We start from the raw sequence: 20,612 nt of genomic DNA on the forward strand, positions 1-20,612 counted from the left end.
CTGAGTAACTAGGAGTACAGGCATGAGCCATCATGACTGGGTAATTTTTATTTTTTATTTTATTATTATTTTTTGAGATGGAGTCTCGCTCTGTCGCCCAGGCTGGAGTGCACTGGCGCGATCTTGGCTCACTGTAACCTCCACTTTCCAGGTTGAAGCGATTCTCCTGCCTCAGCATCCCGAGTAGCTAGGATTATAGGCCCATGCCACCACGCCCAGCTAATCTTTTTGTATTTTTAGTAGAGACGGGGTTTCACCATGTTGGCCAGGCTGGTCTCGAACTCCTGACCTCAGGCGATCCGCCTGCCTCAGCCTCCCAATGTGCTGGGATTACAGATGTGAGCCACCGCCGTCGGCTAATTTTTTGTAGGGATGGGGTGTCAATATGTTGCTCAGTCTGGTCTCGAACCCCTGGGCTCAAGTCATCCTCCTACTTCAGCCTCTCAAGAGTGCTGAGATTACAGGTGTGAGGCACCACACCCAACCCAATTTCAAGGTGTTTGAAGAGGCCACTGTTAAAATGCACTGCACCTTACCTGGGAGAAAGAGCTCAGCCTTCTTTTGACACCTTAACATGAATCACTTCTCTATCATCCATAACAGTGCAAAAGCTCTGGGATGGGTCCAGGTAAATCTGGATTGGGAAGAAGGGGAGTGGGAGGTAAAGTCTGCAAAGGAGTGAGGGAAGGCAGAAGGCCAGAAGAAAATGTCTGAAGACAGAATTACTCTTGCAAAATTTTCAAAAGGGTCAGGCGCTATTTTCTCCCAGGATGCCCAATACATTTATAGAATTAACAGTAATCAAGCCGACAGTCCAGGTCCTCGCATAGTTTGGGCCTTTAAAGTCGGCCATCCCAGACTGAGGGGGCCTGACCCCTGGGCCAGGCCGCCGCCTCTCAGTTCTGGGGCGGCGGCGACCCCAGCCCAGGAGTGGCCCCGGTTGGTCCCCGCAGGCGGGCAGGAGCTCCGAGGCCATTGGCTGGCGCGCGGGCTGCCAAGGGGCGGGGAGCGCCGCCGAAGGGGACTGTTTGCTCCTACGGGCTGTAGATGGAGCTGTCCGGCCCCGGAGAGGGGGAAGGCGCCTGGAAAACGTTCTTCTTCTCCCTGGCCGGCCCGAGCGGGGAACAGCACTCCCAGGATGCAGTTTGTGTCAACACGGCCGCAGCCTCAGCAGCTGGGCATCCAGGGCCTGGGGCTGGACAGCGGGAGCTGGAGCTGGGCCCAGGCTCTGCCCCCGGAGGAGGTCTGCCACCAGGAGCCGGCGCTGCGCGGGGAAATGGCCGAGGGAATGCCGCCCATGCAGGTGGGAGAACCCCGCGGGCGCCATGGCCGCGCTGCCGTGGGGGCGGGGCGCGGGCTGGTCCGCGGGACCGGGCCGCGCCGTCCTCCTGTAGCCTTGCGGCGCCCTCCCAGCTCCCGCGCCCAGACGAGGCCTGAGGCGGGCGGGGCACGGCCGGGCTGCGCGGCGGGCAGGGCGGAGCGGGCCCGACGCAGGCCCGGAACAGCAGGCCTGGCCCGCGCGGCGCGGTGCAGCGATCGCCGGGCCCGAGTGCGGAGGCGTCGCGGGGCGGGGGCCGGGACCGTCCTTTCCGGGACCTGGCGGAGCTCTGACCCTGTGGCTGAGCCCTGGCTCGGGGCTCCCTTTGCGCCCGGCCGGCGGAGAGCTTCGCGGGCAGTGCTTCCGCCCAGCCGCAGGAGTGAATGCCTCGTTCGTGTTTACACGGTGGCCAATTTGACGGGGAGATTTTTTAAATGTTTGATTACCACCTTTCACCAAGTGTAATGAGTAATTCACTCTCCCCCTGCACCGGGTGTGATCCAGGGAGGAGGCCATGGAGAGGTGACTTTGGGGTCTTTCCTGCGGTTGACAAACTTGGCCGCATGTTGGAATGGCCTGGGCAGCTTTTAAGACTCCTGAGCCCTTGCGTCGTCCCAGAGCTCAGGGTCTCTGCCGGGTGAGAGTAGCACCAGGCATTTCTTCAGGTTCCGTCGATGATCTCCGTGGGCAGAACCGGTGCTCCAGAATTGGGTATAAAACCAGGGGAGGTGGATCCTCAGAGAGGCCTGAGAGCTTCCCCAGGGAAGAGTCTCTGGGCCCACCCGGGGGCTGGGCTTCTCAGGGGCCCCTCTGCTCACCACCCGGCTCTCAGCCAGGTGCTAACGAGGGAGCCAGGAGCTGCTGTGTTGTGTTGATCATTTTCAGAGTTAGGGCTTCAAACCCGAGAAAACTAAACTGGGCCTCGGGACTTTCTTAACTCCTACTGTGGACTCTGTCCCCTTCTGTGGGCTAGGGCAGAGTGGAGCCTCCGTGATGGAGGAATGGGTGCTTTTGATGGAAATACCAGCACCTCTTACTGGTATTACAGGGCCTGGCGATCCTAGGGCCCTGCTCTCCACTCTGCCCTGTCCCGGAGCAGGTTTCAGGAAGCTGGGGCTGCTCTGAGTCAGAGAGTGGGGCTGGTCTGCCCAGATTGCCCCAAGCAGCAGGCCTCCCCTTTTCCTAGCCTGAGGGTCCTTCTGCAGCCATCGGGAGGACAGAAAATGACACCTCTTTCTGTCCCAGGTGTGAAGGAGAGTGGGCTGCCAGCCCATGTGGTCCAGTGAGCCCTGAGTCTGACACCAGGTCCCAGATGACCAGTGAACTGTCATCAGCTTCAACCAGCCCCCCTTAGCCATAGGTCTCAGCTCTTAACTGCACCAATTAGTCTACCCTTCTGGGGTGAGGGCTCTGTGCTGGAAGATAAAAGGGGGAGTCCCCAGGATATGGGGCACCCCTTCCCCAGGAAGCAAGGAGGGGTCCCGGAGGAGTTTTTCTTTCTCTTGGTCCTCTTGAGTGTAAGGACATCCACTCTTCACCTCTAATGAGTGACCTTTTTTAGTGAACCTGTTTTCAATTTGGAAAATATTTATGAAACAATAGTTGTATATGGAGGGGAAGCTGCTTTTCTGCCCTAGCTTGGGCTCTCCGGTCTTTCCCTTGACCGCAGCCCTGGTAGGAACGTGGTGGTTTTTTGTTGTTGTTTATTTGTTTGTTTCGAGACGGAGTCTTGCTCTGTTGCCCAGGCTGGAGTGCAGTGGCACCATCTCGGCTCACTGCAACCTCCGCTTCCCAGGTTCAAGTGATTCTCCTGCCTCAGCCTCCCAAGTAGCTGGGATTACAGGAGCCCACCACCACACCCGGCTAATTTTTGTGTTTTTAGTAGAGACAGGGTTTCGCCATGTTGGCCAGGCTGGTCTTGAACTCCTGACCTCAAGTGAGCTGCCTGCCTTGGCCTCCCAAAGTGCTGGGAAGGTGTGAGCCACTGCACCTGGCCAGGAATGTGTTTTTTGTTACCTGTAGCACCTAGAGCTGCCCCAGCTGGCAGTGCAGGGAGGCGCTGCGGAGTGACCAGCTGCCTCCCTGTGCTTCAGTTTCATCATCTTTAAGGCAGAGATCATCATTCTTTTTTTTTTTTTTTTTTTTTTTTTTTTTTTTTTTGAGACGGAGTCTTGCTCTGTCACCCAGGCTGGAGTGCAGTGGCACAATCTCGGCTCACTGCAAACTCTGCCTCCCGGGTTCATGCCATTCTCCTGCCTCAGCCTCTCCGAGTAGCTGGGACTACAGGCACCCGCCACCACGCCCGGCTAATTTTTTCTATTTTTAGTAGAGACGGGGTTTCACCGCGGTCTCGATCTCCTGACCTCGTGATCCGCCCGCCTCGGCCTCCCAAAGTGCTGGGATTACAAGCGTGAGCCACCGCGCCCGGCCGAGATCATCATTCTTGCCCTAACCTGCTGAGAGATTGCCGGGAAGATTAGCATCAGATAACTTACATCAAAGTTCTTGGAAACATAAAACACTAGGCAAATACGAAGTTCGTCATTAAGCCTAGCCCTTGAAGAAATCAGTTGGTGTATTCAAAGAAAGTGGCCTGTGACATTTTAGACAGGGGTCACAGCCTTAACTTGCTAAGGGTCAGTGTGGGTGAACTAGTGACCAGCCTGACTCACCTAGGCAGGAGATGGGAGAGTGTTGAGTTGGGTGGGTGGGTGAGTGGGTAGCTATTGCTGGGGGCGTTAGTGTATCCTGAGTTACGGGGGCCTGGCAGAAGAAAGACAACATGTAGCATCTGATTAGTTGACCCCTGTTCCCAGCTGACTTACCCCGCTCACACAAGGTCTCATCCTGGCTTGTCGCTTTCTCCCTCTGCCTACAGGCTCAAGAATGGGACATGGACGCCCGGCGGCCGATGCCTTTTCAGTTCCCACCCTTTCCAGATAGGGCACCTGTCTTCCCTGACCGCATGATGCGAGAGCCCCAGTTGCCCACAGCAGAGATCTCACTCTGGACTGTGGTGGCTGCCATTCAGGCTGTGGAGAGGAAGGTGGATGCCCAGGCCAGCCAGCTGCTGAACCTGGAGGGGCGCACGGGGACAGCCGAGAAGAAGCTGGCCGACTGCGAAAAGACGGCCGTGGAATTTGGGAACCACATGGAGAGCAAGTGGGCCGTGCTGGGGACCTTGCTGCAGGAGTACGGGCTGCTGCAGAGGCGCCTGGAGAACTTGGAGAACTTGCTGCGCAACAGGAACTTCTGGGTCCTGCGGCTCCCTCCAGGCAGCAAGGGGGAGGCCCCCAAGGTATGTGGCGGTCCCCGGGGTAGGGATGGAGGTGAGAAACAGCACAGGTGAATAAAATCCTTGATTTAATTTTGTTAGCCCTTCTCATAAACTTCTCTGGCTCTCTGTTATCCAATTTCAGTGTTTTCTTTCTTTCTTTTTTTTTTTTTTTTGAGACGGAGTCTCGCTCTGTCGCCCAGGCTGGAGTGCAGTGGCGCAATCTCGGCTCACTGCAAGCTCCGCCTCCCGGGTTCACGCCATTCTCCTGCCTCAGCCTCTCCGAGTAGCTGGGACTACAGGCGCCCGCCACCACGCCCGGCTAATTTTTTGTATTTTTAGCAGAGACGGGGTTTCACCGTGGTCTCGATCTCCTGACCTCGTGATCCGCCCGCCTCGGCCTCCCGAAGTGCTGGGATTACAAGCGTGAGCCACTGCGCCCGGCCTTCAGTGTTTTCTTAAAGCCTGTCTCCACTGAAACAACCTGGTCTTGAACGTTCTACCCCAGCAAGGCTCACTCCATTCATTCCCCACAGTCTGCATTTCTGTCTGGGAGCTTTTGCTCTCGCTGTTCCTAGACCCCTCTGAGTTGTGTGGTTGTCTGCAAGTTCCTGCAGCTCTTCACTCCTTGGTTTTCCCACTTGACACCTACCAGCGACCATGTGTCATTGGCTGTCTTGGTATATACTCACCAGAATGTGGCTGGAGTCGCACCTCAAACCAGGCTCCCTGGAGTTGCTTTCAAGTCATGGTCACTGACCTCAGGGGGGCCCTTCTTAAAGTTCAGAATGCACACTCCGTATCTTATTCCGTTCCCTCTCCTACTTTCCTCCCGGATCCTCAACGCTGCTTTTCATTTCACTGAGAGAACGGAGTCACTCAGAAGAGGCATCCACATGCAGCCAGCTTGTTCTTCCATCTGCTGCTCGGTGGCCACAAGCTCTGCTTTCCCTTGTTCCTGTGGCTTGATGTCCCCTGCCCACCCTAGGAGGTCACCCCAGCATCTCTCTCCTTTCTCCTCTGAGTCATCAGCTCTCCCCCATCTGCTGGGCCGTTCCCACCAGCATGTGACTGTTCTGTCCTGCTGTCCATCTTTAACAGAAAACCTCCCTGGGCCTTGCATCTACCTGCATTGGTGCCTCATTTCTCCACTCCTCTTTAGAGCAGAATCCCTTGAAAGAGTTGTCGATACTTGTTATCTCCAATTCTTTCTTCCCCATTTTCTCTCCTTCCCTCCCTTTTCCCCTTCTCTTTATTATAGAATATTCAAATAAAAGTAGACAGAATAGTATAATGGGTCCCCATGTATCCAACTTCCAGCTTCATTAGCTGCCAATTCTTGGCCAGTCTTGTTTCACCTAAATCTCTGCCCACTTCCCCACTCCCATTTTATTTTGAAGCAAACCCTGGACATCAATCATTTCCTTTGCGAATATGTCAGTATTAGCTCAAAAGGTAAGGACTCTTTTTTTTTTTTTTTAAGTGATAACCTCAATGTTATTACCACCACCACCACCATAGTAAAAGCTTCAGCCTAGATCACTATCTAGTCAGTGATTAGATTTGCAGTTGTTTCAATTTTTAAAAACATTTTTTTAGTTTGAATTAGGATTCAAGTAATGTCCACACATTATGTTTGAGATGTCTCCTAAGTCTTTTTTAATCTGCAGGCATCTCTTCCATCTATTATTTTTCCTTTCAGTTTATCTGGAAGGAATTGGGCCATCTGTCCTGTTTTGCATCTCACTGTCTGGATTCCACTGATTACATCCCCTGTGGTCTCATTTAACATGTTCTTCTATTCTCAGTATTCCAGTTGATTGGTAACTGGATCTTTCTCTCTGGAATGCACTCTGATCAGGCCTTTGCTCACTAATGATGTCCGTGGTGTTACAGCCAGTGGTCGCTTCTCATTCTTCATCCTCCCTGTCCCGTCAGCAGCATTGTGTGTAGGTGACTACTCTCTCCTTGAAACCCCTTGCTGTGGCTTCTGGGACACCTCTCTCTGTTGATTGTTTTCCTACCTCACCAGCTGCTCTGTCTCATTGTTTGCCAATTTTGCCTTCTTTGGCCAACTTTCTAATGCATGGAGTGGGCCAGACCTCTGTCTTGGCCTTTTGCTCTTTATTCGCTCTCCTCCCTCATGACTGCATCCCCTCTCACAGTCTTTATTATTTATTTATTTATTTATTTATTTATTTATTTATTTATTTATTTTTCTGAGACAGAGTCCTGCTGTGTCTCCCAGACTGGAGTGCAGTGGCGTGATCTTGGCTCACTGCAACCTCTGCCTCCGGGGTTCAAGTGATTCTCCTGCCTCAGCCTCCCTAGTAGGTGGGATTACAGGCATCTGCCACCATGCCCACCTAATTTTTTGTTTTTTTACGGGAGACAGGGTTTCACCATGTTGACCAGGCTGGTCTCAAACTCCTGACCTCAGGTGATCCACCGGCCTCCCAAAGTGCTGAGATTACAGGCGTGAGCCACCATGCCCAGCTAGTCTCACAGGATTAAAAGCAATCTGTATACTGTCACCTCCCAAATAGATGCTTTCTCTCCCCTGCTCCCTTTCTATATGTTGCCCAGCTTTCTTTCTGGAATGCCAGATTCACATTCCTACCTATTAATTCATTTGGATGTCAGTAAATCTTAGATTTAACATGTCCAAAGTGAACTGGGGGTCACCTACCTGAGACCTGTTCTACCTGAAGTTGTCCTCATCTCCGTTGATGACGGATGGTTCCATCCTTTCAAGTGCTCAGGCCAAAGCCTTGGAGTCATACTTGTCTCCTCTCTCACACCCTACTTCCAATCTATTAGTAAATACCCTGATTTTTCTTCAGAATATACCCACGACCTGGCCACTCCTTACCACCTCCACTCCCATTGCCATCGTCTGGTCCCAGGCACCATGGTCTTTCATCTGATTTTTGCCATGGCCTCCTGGTGGGTCTCATTGTCTTCATCCTTGTCCCCTCACCCATACAGTCTATCTCAACACGGCAGCCAGAGTTGCAATGTGAAGCAGTCACATCACACCTCTGCTTAAACCTCCTAAATGGACGGGCACGGTGGCTCATGCCCATAATCCCAGCACTTTGGAAGGCCGGGGCAGGTGGGTCATGTGAGGTCAGGAGTTCAAGACCAGCCTGGCCAACATGGTGAAACCCCGTCTCTACTAAAAATACAAAAATTAGCTGGGCATGGTGGCAGGCGCCTGTAATCCCAGCTACTCAGGAGGCTGAGGCAGGAGAATTGCTTGAACCTGGGAGGCAGAGGCTGCAGTGAGCTGAGATCTTACCACTGCACTCCAGCCTGGGTGACAGAGTGAGACTCTGTCTCAAAAAAAACCCAAAAAACACCTCTCAAATGGCTTCCCATCTGATTAGAATAAAAGCCCATGTCTGTTTATGGCCCACGCTCTCTTCCCCTGCCTCTCTGACCTCCTCTGCATCCACTCCCTCGTGCTTGCTCCCATCTGTGCTGTTCTGCCAGCACACCACGTGTGCCCCCAACTCAGGGACTCTCCACTGAGAAGCTCCTGCCCTGAATATCTGCATGGCTGTCCTCACCTCCTCTTCCATCAGGGTCTGCTCAGGTGCCACTTCATCAGCGTGCCCTTCCACAACCATCCTATATGAAAGAACCACGTCCCCCCAGGACACTCGTCTCCCTGCCCTTACTCGAATTTTCTCCAAAGCACTTTTGCCACTGACATCTTAAATATTTAAGATATTCTTTTTTTCTTTTTGAGACGGAGTCTCGCTGTCGCCCAGGCTGGAGTGCAGTGGCGCGATCTCGGCTCACTGCAGGCTCTGCCCCCCGGGGTTCACGCCATTCTCCTGCCTCAGCCTTTTGAGTAGCTGGGACTACAGGCACCCGCCACCACGCCCGGCTAATTTTTTGTATTTTTAGTAGAGACGGGGTTTCACCGTGTTAGCCAGGATGGTCTCGATCTCCTGATCTCATGATCTGCCCGCCTGGGCCTCCCAAAGTGCTGGCATTACAGGCGTGAGCCACTGCGCCTGGCCTTCTTTTTTTTTTTTTTTTTTTTTGAGTCAGAGTCTTGCTCTGTCGCCCAGGCTGGAGTGCAGTGGCACAATCTCGGCTCACTGCAACTTCTGCCTCCCAGGTTCAAGCGATTCTCCTGCCTCAGCCTCCCGAGTAGCTGGAATTACAGGCACGTCCACCACGCCTGGCTAATTTTTCTTTTTTTTTTTTTTTTTTTTGAGACGGAGTCTTGCTCTATTGCCCAAGCTGGAGTGCAGTGGTGTGAACTCGGCTCACTGTAAGCTCCACCTCCCGGTTCACACCATTCTCCTGCCTCAGCCTCCTGAGTAGCTGGGATTACAGGCACACATCACCACGCCCCGCTAATTTTTCTATTTTTTTTTTTTAGTAGAGATGGGGTTTCACTATGTTGGTCAGGCTGGTTTCGAACTCCTGACCTCGTGATCTGCCCGCCTCGGCTTCCCAGAGTGCTGGGATTAAAGGTGTGAGCCACCGCGCCCGGCCTAATTTTTGTATTTTTTAGTAGAGATGGGGTTTCACCATGTTGTCCAGGCTGGTCTCGAACTCTTGACCTCAAGTGATCCATCCGCCTCAGCCTCCCAAAGTGCTGGGATTACAGGCGTGAACCACTGCACCTGGCCTGAAGATATTATTCCTAGGTTTACTATTCCTTTTTTTGTCTTCTTGGTTGGTTTTCCCCAACCAGAGCGTAAATTCTGCTCGGTTGCCTGCTGTATCCCTGTGCCTGGAACGGTACCTGGCTTAGGCTGGTGTGCAAAAAATGTTTGTGGAGTGCCTGTCTCCAGCTGGAGAGCTAACAGCTTCCTGGCAGGGACTGGGTCTTGTATGTCTCCGTGTCTGCTGAGGCAGCCACCCCAATGACTTTGCCAGAGGAGTTGTTTGACATTACTCATTGAGGCTTCACAGAACTGAGTTGTAATAGTGGCTCTGGTTCCTCTGCAAAACGTTCCCTGGCGCTGCAGCCACAGAGGCTGGTTTTTAGTATAGTTTTGCACATGTCGCTTGTCTAGCACAATCAGCATTTACGTACACACTGCCCTTTTCTTTTGTCTGTTCTGTGTGTCTCAGCGCATATCCTTGTGTGGCACTGTGGTGTGTTCTGTGCATTGGATTAGGCGTTAGAGGAGACTTGAGTTGACAAGGGCTCTTACAGAATAATGAAATGGTTTTGCAGTCTGGAATCAGAGGACTTGGGTTTAAATCCTGACTTTGCCACTTACTGGTTTTTTGTTTTTTTGGGACGGTCTCACATTGTTGTCCAGGCTGGAGTACAGTTACATAATCATAGCTCATGCAGCTTTGAACTCCTGGGCTCAAGCAGTCCTTCCACCTCAGTCTCTCAATTAATTAGGACTACAGGCACATGCCACCACACCCAGTTAAGTTTTTTATTTATTTTTATTCTCTGTAGTGACAGGGTCTTGCTATGTTGCCGAGGCTGGTCTTGAACTTCTGGGCTCAAGCAGTCTTCCTGCCTTGGTTTCCCAAAGTGCTGGGATTATAGGCTTGAGCCACTGCATGAGGCCTGCTTGTACTGATTTTCCTATCATTGGTCAAATGTGATTTTTGTTGTTTCTAAGCCTCCTTAATTCCTCTTTTGAAGGAAGTGAAGTATAAACAATTCAGTAAATTCCTCCAGCTGGTTTCTCTGAGTTTCAGGGTTATTATCAATAAAATGAAGATGATAATATGCTTACTTCATGGAGTTGTGAGGATTAATTAATTTTATTTGTGGGAAGACACTATGTAGATTATTGTGTTAGTTATCTATTGCTGTATAACAGATTACCTCAAAACGTAGCAGCCCAGCCTAAAAAAATAATTATTTATCATCTCACCATTTCTGTGGGTCCGGAACTGGGGAGCAGCTTAGGTGAGTGGTTCTGGCTCAGAGTCCCATGAGGTTACAGTCAAGCTGTTGAATGGGGCAGCAGTTATCTGAAGGTTTGACTGGGGCTGGAGGGCCTGATTCCAGCATGGCTCACTCACTTACCTGTTGGTGGGAGGCACGTGGTCTTGGGGAAGGAAGAGGAAAAAGTAAAGAAGACACATGCCAGATGGACGAAGGTAACATAGTTATGGGAACCAAGCAGGATAAAATTCTAGAAAGATGATTTGACCTTTCAAAGAGGTCAGAATTGTTGAGGATTTCAACAGAAGGTCGCTGATGATCTTCCAGAGTGTGGTTTCAGAGAATGGAGGGTACAGAGGCAGAATCTAAGGGGGTAAAGAATGTGCAGATGGTGAAGAGGAAAAAATAGAATGTGTCTCTTGGGATGTTCCCAGTGAATGGGGAGGGCAGAGTGACCTGAGGGAGCAGCGTTTTGAGGGAAGGTTTTTCTGAGGTTGGAATGACCCTGAAGGGACGGAGCCAGTGGAGAGGGAGAAACTGATGATGTAGATTAAGCTTCACAGGCAGGAGGTGGAGGAAGAGGTGAAGGGCACATACTGGTGGCCTTGGATTGGCAAGGAGAGGGGTAAGAAAGGAGCTTGCCGGCGCCTACCTGAGATCAAAGACAGACAGATGTGGAAGGTCACTTAAAGGTCTGGGAGAATGAAACATTTGAAACAAGCCTCCCGGGGAACATAGCAAGGTGTCAGCAAGAGACAAACAAGAAGCTTCTGAAGCAGCCGTGAGACAGCCGTATGAATTGGTGGTGGATGTCATCTGCGGAGTTCTAGTAACAGAGAATTAAAATGAAGAAAGGGGGCTGGGTGCGGTGGCTCACGCCTGTAATCCCAACACTTGGGTAGGCCAAGGCAGGCGGATCACGAGGTCAGGAGATCGAGGCCATCCTGGCTAACATGGTGAAACCCTGTCTCTACTAAAATAACAACAACAACAAAAAATTAGCCAGGCGTGGTGGCATATACCTATAGTCCCAGGTACTGGGGAGGCTGAGGCAGGGGAATCGCTTGAAATCAGGAGGTGGAGGTTGCAGTGAGCTGAGATCGTGCCACTGCACTCCAGCCTGGAGACAGAGCAAGACTCCGTTTCAAAAAAATTAAAATAAAAAAACAAAATGAAGAGGCCAGGTGCAGTGGCTCACGCCTGTAATCTCAACACTTGGGGAGGCCAAGGCAGGCGGATCACAAGGTCAGGAGTTCGAGACCAGCCTGGCCAATATGGTGAAACCCCATCTCTACTAAAAATACAAAAATTGGCCGGGCATGGTGGCAAGCGCCTGTAATCCCAGCTACTCGAGAGGCTGAGGCAGGAGAATCACTTGAACTCGGGAAGCAGAGGTTGCAGTGAGCTGGTATCACGTTACTGCACTCCAGTCTGGGCGACAGCAAGACTCTGGCTCAAAAAATAAATAAATAAATAAATAAAAATAAAATGAAGAAAGGGATCTATATTAATTTTCCCAGGTTGGGGCTTTTCCTGCATCTGGTGGAAGGTCCAGTAGTTAAAGATTCTATTTCTGATTGTAAAGATGGACAGTGAGTTGTCAGTCCGTAGGGGTGGGGCCATGGCATTGAGGTGTAGACATCGCACCTGTGCATGGCATTCTCAGAGTTACAAGCACCTGGTAAAACGGCTGGCATTTCTAACTTACATAAAGGTGCTGCCCACTCACCATGCTGAGTAGTGGTAGCTGTGCTCCTGACTTTGCTTTTTCTAACTCACCCCAAGGTGCCATAGAAGTCAGCTTTGGGCCTGTAAATGCAGATACGTAGACGAATGGACTGTAATCACAGGATGGGGGAGGATTGAAGGGTTGGATTTCAGACCGAGAGTGAGAGGCTGGTTCAGTCGGAATGTGAAAGTGGTAAGAGGGAAGGCTGTGTGTCCAGAGAAGGAAGTTCAGTTATCAAAGTCATGGAAGTGAAACGATTTTGGACAATTCGGTCCAAGTTGAGGTCGTGCTGGCGAGTGGCTGAAGTGAGTGATTGCAAACTGAAATCAGCTTTCTGTAACAGATCCGAACACACTTGTCATCAGTCTGACAAGTGACTGACACCACGTGACGACTCGAGCTGCAGTGGAGCTTCCTGGTATTGGCACTCGCTGTGCAGCACACTCAAGTATTTATTGATTCCCTACTGTATGCTCCTTGATGATCAAGATAGAGTAGTGAATGAAGTGGACCAAGGTCCTGAACTTTAGCACAGGCCTTAGATTTTACATGCTTTGCTGACAAAGAGGTAACTGTGTGCACAGAGGTGACCTGACCTGAAATACAGGTTTGGTAACCAGGTTTTACTCTACTTGTCTCGCGGATACCCACTCTGAGAACCCATCACCCCTCTGTCACCCTGAATACCAAAAGAAGCATATTGAGTACTCTTTACCCTCAGGTATCCAGTTGACCTAAAAGTGAAATAACAATGGATGTGGCTAAATGCTTTTTCTAAAAAGGCAGGGTTGACCATCCGTGTTATTGAAAGCATGAGAAGGTCCGGGACAGAGAGGACTGACTCCATTGAGATGGACATTGGGGACTGGGGAGCCACGGAGAGCAAAGGCTGGGCTTTGGTGGGGAGCGGGTCCTGTGGCCCGCAGGAGAAGGGGAGGTGGTGGGGAGGAGCAGGCAGGAGGCGCTAGATTAACCACTTGTTGGCTCAGGTTCCAGTGACTTTTGTCGACATTGCTGTGTACTTCTCTGAAGACGAGTGGAAGAACTTGGACGAATGGCAGAAGGAGCTTTATAACAACCTTGTTAAGGAGAACTACAAAACCCTTATGTCCCTGGGTAAGGATGCCTTCTCTCCTCTTTGGTGAGCCATCTCTGCAGAGGGTTGTGAAATGCTTATTCGTCCACGTTAGCACTGCCTAGGCAGGTTGTTTCATATTTTTATGTAATGGAAACTCAGGAAATCATTTGCTTATAATGCTAGTAGAACAGTTTACAATAGGATAAAAATTTAAAACCCAGTAACAGGGCCCATTACCACAGAACTCAACGTTACACCACTACCACATTGGATTACAGTAAAACAGCACCATTCGCACCTCACCATGCACCACATCCCAGCAGCCCGGGGTAAACCAGAGCTGGTCTGATGTTGGCTTTCAGAGACCAGCTCTTCCTACAGTAGAAATTTGGGCATCTATCGACTCGTTTTCAAGGTTCTTCATAAGAGATTACCTGCCTAACTCGCATAACTGCTGCCAAAGAGGGACACCCAGGTGGAGAGGGGGAGATGGGGTAGCGGAGAGTTCTCCTGTCCCCTTGCTGGATGCGTTGGTCAACTTCATTCAGCCTTTCCCTCCCTCCTTCTCACTTCCAGATGCGGAGGGCTCAGTCCCCAAGCCAGATGCTCCAGCCCAGGCTGAGCCCAGGGAAGAGCCTTGTGTGTGGGAGCAGCGCCACCCCGAAGACAGAGAAGTCCCAATGGATCCCGATGCAGGTGATGGCAGCAGAAGAGAGTGCGGGGTCCAGGGAAGGGCGAGAGAGGACAGCCGGCGGCCTGCACACTGCTGCTGGGAGGCGCCACTGTGTGTGCACCATGGGGCGAGGGTCTTGGGTGGCTCCCAGGGTTGAAATTTGGTAGTCACTTACAGGAAGAGATCTCAGGGCTCAAAATAGCACCCCGGATATTTGTCATTTGGTTTGTTAAAGCCGCGTAGCTCTGGACTCACAAGTAAGCTGGGTGGAAAGACGAGGAAGGGCTTAGGCTTACGCTACCGCCCGGGCCTGACGTGGAACTGCAGAGAGGCCCCAGGCCCGGGCTCAGAGAGGCTGACAGAGGAGGGAAAAAGGAGTCTGCGGCGCATGCGGGGTATCGCCCCGGCCCGTCGCTTATTGCTCTGCCTAATGTGCAGCGTCATCACCTCATTCTTCGGCCGACACATGCGGCTCACCTGCAGGCTCGCCCTGCAAGCCGCTTGCCTCACTCAAGAAGGAATCTTAAGCCTGAGGAAATCGGGCCCCCTGAGCACATCACACTTGATGAGCTCTTGCTGGGGTGGAAAGGGTGGAAGGCCCTAGGGTTCTAGGCCTGCCTCTGCCTTGGAAATCTTTCCTCAGGGTCAGCTTTCCTGAGCATTGTTGGACTAGGTGAAATCTGGTGCTCAAACTGTGTTCTCTACCTCGTTGGAGGAACTTTTGCCTGTCTGGGCCCTCTGTCCTTCCTTGTTTTTTTGTTTTTTGTTTCTTTCAGATGGAGTCTCACTCTGTGGTTCAGACTGGAATGCAGTGGTGCAATCTCAGCTCACTGCAACCTCCGCCTCCCAGATTCAAGTCTGCAACCTCAGCCTCACTGCAACCTCAGCCTCCCAAGTAGCTGGGACTACAGGCATATACCACCACGCCCAGCTAATTTTTGTATTTTTAGTAGGGACGGGGTTTCGCCATGTTGGCCAGGCTGGTCTTGAACTCCTGACCTCAAGTCATCCACCCGCCTCGGCCTCCCAAAGTGCTAGGATTACAGGCGTGAGCCACCACCCCCGGCCGTGTCCTCCCTTGTTTTTAACTAGAGAACATTTTCCTGAAACTCATCTAAGAATGCAGCTCTCAAGGCCACACTCTCCCCTCCTCCCATTCCCAATCTTTCCTTTTTATTGAGATGTGATTTACAGACCATAATATTTACTGTTTTAAAGAATGCAATTCAGTGGCTCACAAAGTCATGCAACCAAAATCATTATCGAACTCCAGAACATTTCTACCATAAGAAACCCCGCACCTGGCAGGGCATGGTGGCTCACGCCTGTAATCCTAGCACTTTGGGAGGCCGAGGCGGGCAGATTAGCTGAGGTCAGGAATTCAAGACCATCCTGGCCAACAAGGAGAAACCCCGTCCCTACTAAAAAATACAAAAAATTGCCGGGTGCGGTGGCTCACGCTTGTAATCCCAGCACTTTGGGAGGCCGAGGCGGGCGGATCACGAGGTCAGGAGATCGAGACCACGGTGAAACCCCGTCTCTACTAAAAGTATAAAAAAAAATTAGCCAGGCGTGGTGGCGGGCGCCTGTAGTCCCAGCTACTCGGAGAGGCTGAGGCAGGAGAATGGCGTGAACCCGGGAGGCGGAGCTTGCAGTGAGCCGAGATCGCGCCACTGCACTCCAGCCTGGGCGACAGAGCGAGACTCCGTCTCAAAAAAAAAAAAATACAAAAAATTAGCCGGGTGCAGTGGCGTGCACCTGTAATTCCAGCTACTCGGAAGGCTGAGGCAGGAGAATTGCTGGAACCCGGGAGGTGGAGGTTGCAGTGAGCCAAGATTGTGCCACTACTGCACTCCAGCCTGGGCTACAGAGGGAGACTTCATCTCAAAAAAAAGAGGGCCGGGCACGGTGGCTCACGCCTGTAATCCCAGCACTTTGGAAGGCCAAGGAGGGCGAATCACGAGGTCAGGAGATCGAGACCATCCTGGCTAACACTGTGAAACCCTGTCTGTACTAAAAACACAAAAAATTAGCCGGGCGTGGTGGTGGGCGCCTGTAGTCAGTCCCAGCTACTTGGGAGGCTGAGGCAGGAGGATGGCGTGGACCCAGGAGGTGGAGCTTGCAGTAAGCCGAGATCGCACCACTGCACTCCAGCCTGGGAGACAGACTCCGTCTCAAAACAAGCAAAAAAAAAGAAACCCCACCCCCACAAGCAGTCCTTCCCTGCTCCCTTTTAACCCCCGCCCCTGGGAACCACTAATCGACTGTCCATATCTATAGATGTGCCTGTCCTGGACATTTCGTCTAAATGGCTCCTTCCCTGTCTTCATCAAGCACTGCAGAAGTTTAAGGTCAGCAGCGGTAGTAACAGCACCGAGTCTTATGGGGTAGCTTTTTACGTTTGAAGCACTGTAATCTCAACAGTTTCAGTTGATTATCAAACCATCACTGAGCATGAGAAAGAACAGGGATCACTGTGTCCTTTTTTTTTTTTTTTGAGACGGAGTCTCGCTCTGTCGCCCAGGCTGGAGTGCAGTGGCGCAATCTCGGCTCACTGCAAGCCCCGCCTCCTGGGTTCACGCCATTCTCCTGCCTCAGCCTCTCCGAGTAGCTGGGACTACAGGCGCCTGCCACCACGCCCGGCTAACTTTTTGTATTTTTAGTAGAGACGGGGTTTCACCGTGGTCTCGATCTCCTGACCTTGTGATCCGCCCGCCTCGGCCTCCCAAAGTGCTGGGATTACAAGCGTGAGCCACCGCGCCCGGCCTACTGTGTCCTTTTTGTAGATGAAAAGGATAGACCAGAACCCAGAGAGGCTAACTGACCCATCCACTGAGTGGGTGCAGAGTTGAAGCCAGGATCCCAGTCTTCAGAGTCTTTGTCTTCTCTCTTTCCTGGTGCCTGAGCCTCCTCTTGCAGCAGGGGGCGCCATCAGAAGAAAAGGCCCTGTTTGTTGCATGCTGGGCTTCTGTGTAGAGGCTATGTCCTTGTCTTTTATGCACCGTGAGTCCTCACTTAATGTCATTGATAGGGTCTCGGAAACTGTGGCTTTAAAATGACATATAACACAACCAATTTTTCTTTCTCATCAATGTTACAACTAAACATCATAGAAGGAAATGACTTTATTCGAGGATCTGCTATGTGTCATTTCACTTGAACTCACTGTTTCCAAGAACCTGTTGATGACAGTGAGACTGACTGTGTAAGGAGGTTGTGCACTATCTGTCCAACAATAGAGCTTGGTTGTGCCTTTTTGCCCATCCCAGCTTCTTACAGATCATATATATGCACGTGTGTGTGCTTCTGACCTCAACCTGGCCAACTATGTGCATCTGGCCAACAAGGACTAATGACTCCCACAGAGAGGTCCAACTTGTGGCCCAGTCCTGATTAGGACCCAACCAGTTACACAGCTCTAGGTTATTTCTGAATTATCTCTTCAGCCTCATCACCCCTCATTTTGCTGCTTGCCTAGCCCTTTTTCTTGAATGTTGGCTTCCTCTGTGCTCCTGAGACCTTCTGCTCCTCAGAGTCCCCCATGGCTCCAACAGGAACCCAAGACCCCTGTCTTCTCCCCTGGCAGGTGCTGTCAGCCATGCTTCTGAGCCCAGAATGTCCTGGTGACCAGCATGCAGAAAAAAAGACACAAAGCAATGTCATTCTCTGTTCCCAGGAGCAGAGCTCCTGGTGCCTGCAGAAAAAAAGACACAAAGCAATGTGATTCTCTGTCCCCAGGAGCAGAGCCCCTGGTGCCTGCACAGGATGCATCTTCCCAGGTGAAGCGTGAGGACACCCTGTGTGTCCGGGGTCAGCGGGGCCTGGAGGAAAGAGCCATCCCCACGGAATCCATTACCGGTGAGTGAGCCAAGCAGCCATCCACACCAGGGAGGGGAGGGGAGGGGAGAGGGTTAGCATGGTCTGCCAGCCCCCAGAGTTGGCTGTCACGTGTGCCAGGCCAGAGGGCTGAGCTTGAAATGGAAGGGCTGTGCATCCAGGGCTGGGCTGAGCCAGGATTCCTCCAGGGGACACAGACGTGGCAAACAGCATTGACAATCTGCTGGTACACCTGGGCTCAGCGTGTTCTGTTTCCTCTTTCTCATATTATCCGTTTTTAACTATTCCATCTTCCCCTTTAGAAACAATATCCTGGCAGAGGTACTAAGTGTAAGGCTTCATGGGTGGGGGAACAGGGAGGTCAGGAAGACCTGTTGTTCCCTGATCAGGAAGGCCTTTCATTGTTTTAAACAAGTATTTATGGGCTGCTACCTCTGTGCCAGGCACCCACATACCTGCGGTCCTGTGAGGGACCTCCTGTTAGTTGGCATTGCAGCTGGACTCTGTCGTAGGTGAGAACTCTGTTAGAGCAGATGTATGTATCAATCAGAGTTTTCCAGAGAAACAGGACCCGTAAGGGTGTGTGTGTAAACGAGAGATTTATTTTATTTTAAGGAATTGGCTTGTGATTGTGGAGGCTGGCAAGTCCAAAATTTACAGGGCAGGCAGAAGGTTAGAGAGCCAGGGAATCGCTGATGTGGCTGCTCGAGCCTGCAGGCAGAAGTCCCTTTTCCTTGGGGGAGGTCTGTCTTTTCCCTTAGGCCTTCAGCTGGTTGATGAGGCCCGCCCACATCATAGAGGGCAATCTGCTTGACTCAAGTCTACTGACTTACATGTTCAAATCTCATCTAAAAATATACCTTCATAGTAACAGCTAAATAATGTTTGACCAAATATCTGGGTACCATGGCTGAGCCAAGCTGGCACATAAAATCGACAATCATGAGACATATTAACATACTGTAGCCCTTTACTTATCCACAGGTTAGAGCTCCACAAACCTCATCCCCCCCTTAGTCAGAGCCTCACACCCATCGGTAAGTGCTCATAGCGTCTGGGGAGAGGAAAGCCCGTTCACTTGTCATCAGGCATGACCCTTGAAAGCATCACAGTATTAGGATCTTTAAGGAGATCTTTAAGAGAATAGAAGGCAATAAGGGGTAAATTAGGTTTCAGAGACTCTGTAGAAGAAAGAAAATATAGGGTCTTTTTCTTACATCTTAGAAAAATCCCATTCAAAAGATTTAAAGGCTTCTTGTAACATTACTTTATACCCCATAAATATATACAACTATAATTCATCGATATATAATTTAAAAAAAAAAGGCTTTCTGGAAGTTGTCATCTTTCCAGAGGAAATACCTCTTTCCCTGGTGGTCTCAGCACCAGAATGGGAACCTCATTCTAAGGAGATTTAAGTTCCTGCAGCACAGAAAGGCTCTTTATTAAAGACTGTAATGTCACTCCCCTACAGCATCCTCTTATTTGCAGCAAAAGCTCCATTAATTGGGGCCAAGCTGACTTCAACCTTTAGTTAATGAGACTTATGTAATTGTACCTGATGTTTAGGGGAAAGAGATAATTGCATGAAATCAGAGATTTACTCAAAACAAACTTGCAGGAGATTTTGCATCTTCTAACACCTTTGCCGCTTTTGTTCCCGCGAGTAGACTCCCCAATTTCTGCCCAGGACCTCTTGTCCCGGATTAAACAGGAGGAGCATCAGTGCGTGTGGGATCAGCAGGATTTGGCAGACAGAGATATTCCCACGGATCCCAATTCAGGTGAGAACAAGGTCAGAATGAATATTGAGGGCAACAAGCATTTTTCAAAAGGAATCATTAAATTAATAATTTTTTGTGTCTATGCAACTGATACTAAAATTACTTCAGCACTGATTTTCTGTTTTTTGAGATGGAGTCTTGCTCTGTCGTTCAGGCTGGAGTGCAGTGGTGTGATCTCAGCTCACCGCAACCTCCGTTTCCCGGGTTTAAGCGATTCTCCTGCCTCAGCCTCCTGAGTAGCTGAGATTACAGGCATGTGCCACCACACCTGGCTCATTTTTTGTGTTTTTAGTAGAGATGGGGTTTCACCGTGTTGGTCAGGCTGCTTTTGAACTCCTGGCCTCAAATGATCTGCCTGCCTCAGCCTCCCAAAGTGCTGGGATTACAGGCATGAGCCACCGCGTCCAGCCATTCAGCACTGATTTTTGAACAATAAAAACCACCAAAAAGCATCTAAAAGCTGCATCTATTTCTGTGTCAGAAAATCATTTACATTTTCTGGAATTTCTCTTGAGTGAATACTAGTTAGAAGTTTCCCAAGAAACTTGTAGGGAGGGTCTAGGCATTCAGGGAGGCATAAAAGAACAATGGAAGCCCCACCTGCCCATGACCTATGTATGCATCTGTGTGTTTGCAGAGCTGAGAAGTCCAGTGTCATTGCCTGGTAGTTAGGACACAAGTCTCATCCTACCCACCATACTAGGGAGAGAGGATGAGAAGTTGAATCTAGGATTCCTTGTACTTTGTCAACTTCACCACAGAGAAATTGAGGGGACCCAGGGCAGAGGGAAAGCGGGGCCTTCCTGCTTCACTGTGGTACTTATCAGTGACCTCCGGTTGCGGCCTCTGCCATCGCTGGTTTTTAAGTCATACCTGTTAGCCATGGCCCTGAGGGCCGTTATCTGGGGCTTTCTTCTGGCCTGTCTTGGCCCCATGGGTTCCTCTGGGGCTAAGTGGCAGAGCTGGGAGATCTGGGTTTTAATCCTGGCCCTGCCACTGCACAGACCTTGGGCTAAGCCTCCTTCTGGCCAACTT

General features: G+C 50.9%; 1 protein-coding gene across 2 annotated transcripts in view; it reads left to right on the top strand.

Moving 5' to 3' along the window:
- The first annotated feature begins 1,001 nt into the window (after nucleotides 1–1,001).
- ZNF282 (zinc finger protein 282) overlaps nucleotides 1,002–20,612 on the top strand; it is a 31,905-nt gene continuing 12,294 nt past the window's right edge. Inside the window, exons 1-6 of one of the 2 annotated variants that reach the window (XM_055284426.2) lie at nucleotides 1,002–1,303; nucleotides 4,197–4,616; nucleotides 13,195–13,321; nucleotides 13,860–13,979; nucleotides 17,695–17,814; nucleotides 19,464–19,577. In XM_055284426.2, the coding sequence (XP_055140401.1) occupies nucleotides 1,139–1,303; nucleotides 4,197–4,616; nucleotides 13,195–13,321; nucleotides 13,860–13,979; nucleotides 17,695–17,814; nucleotides 19,464–19,577 (1,066 nt within the window). In that variant the 5' untranslated portion in view covers nucleotides 1,002–1,138. The remainder of the gene's footprint in view (nucleotides 1,304–4,196; nucleotides 4,617–13,194; nucleotides 13,322–13,859; nucleotides 13,980–17,694; nucleotides 17,815–19,463; nucleotides 19,578–20,612) is intronic. The other variant, XM_055284427.2, reaches the window with a different exon arrangement.

The sequence above is a fragment of the Symphalangus syndactylus genome, chromosome 6 (assembly GCF_028878055.3).
Source record: "Symphalangus syndactylus isolate Jambi chromosome 6, NHGRI_mSymSyn1-v2.1_pri, whole genome shotgun sequence".
Classification (NCBI taxonomy): Eukaryota; Metazoa; Chordata; class Mammalia; order Primates; family Hylobatidae; genus Symphalangus; species Symphalangus syndactylus.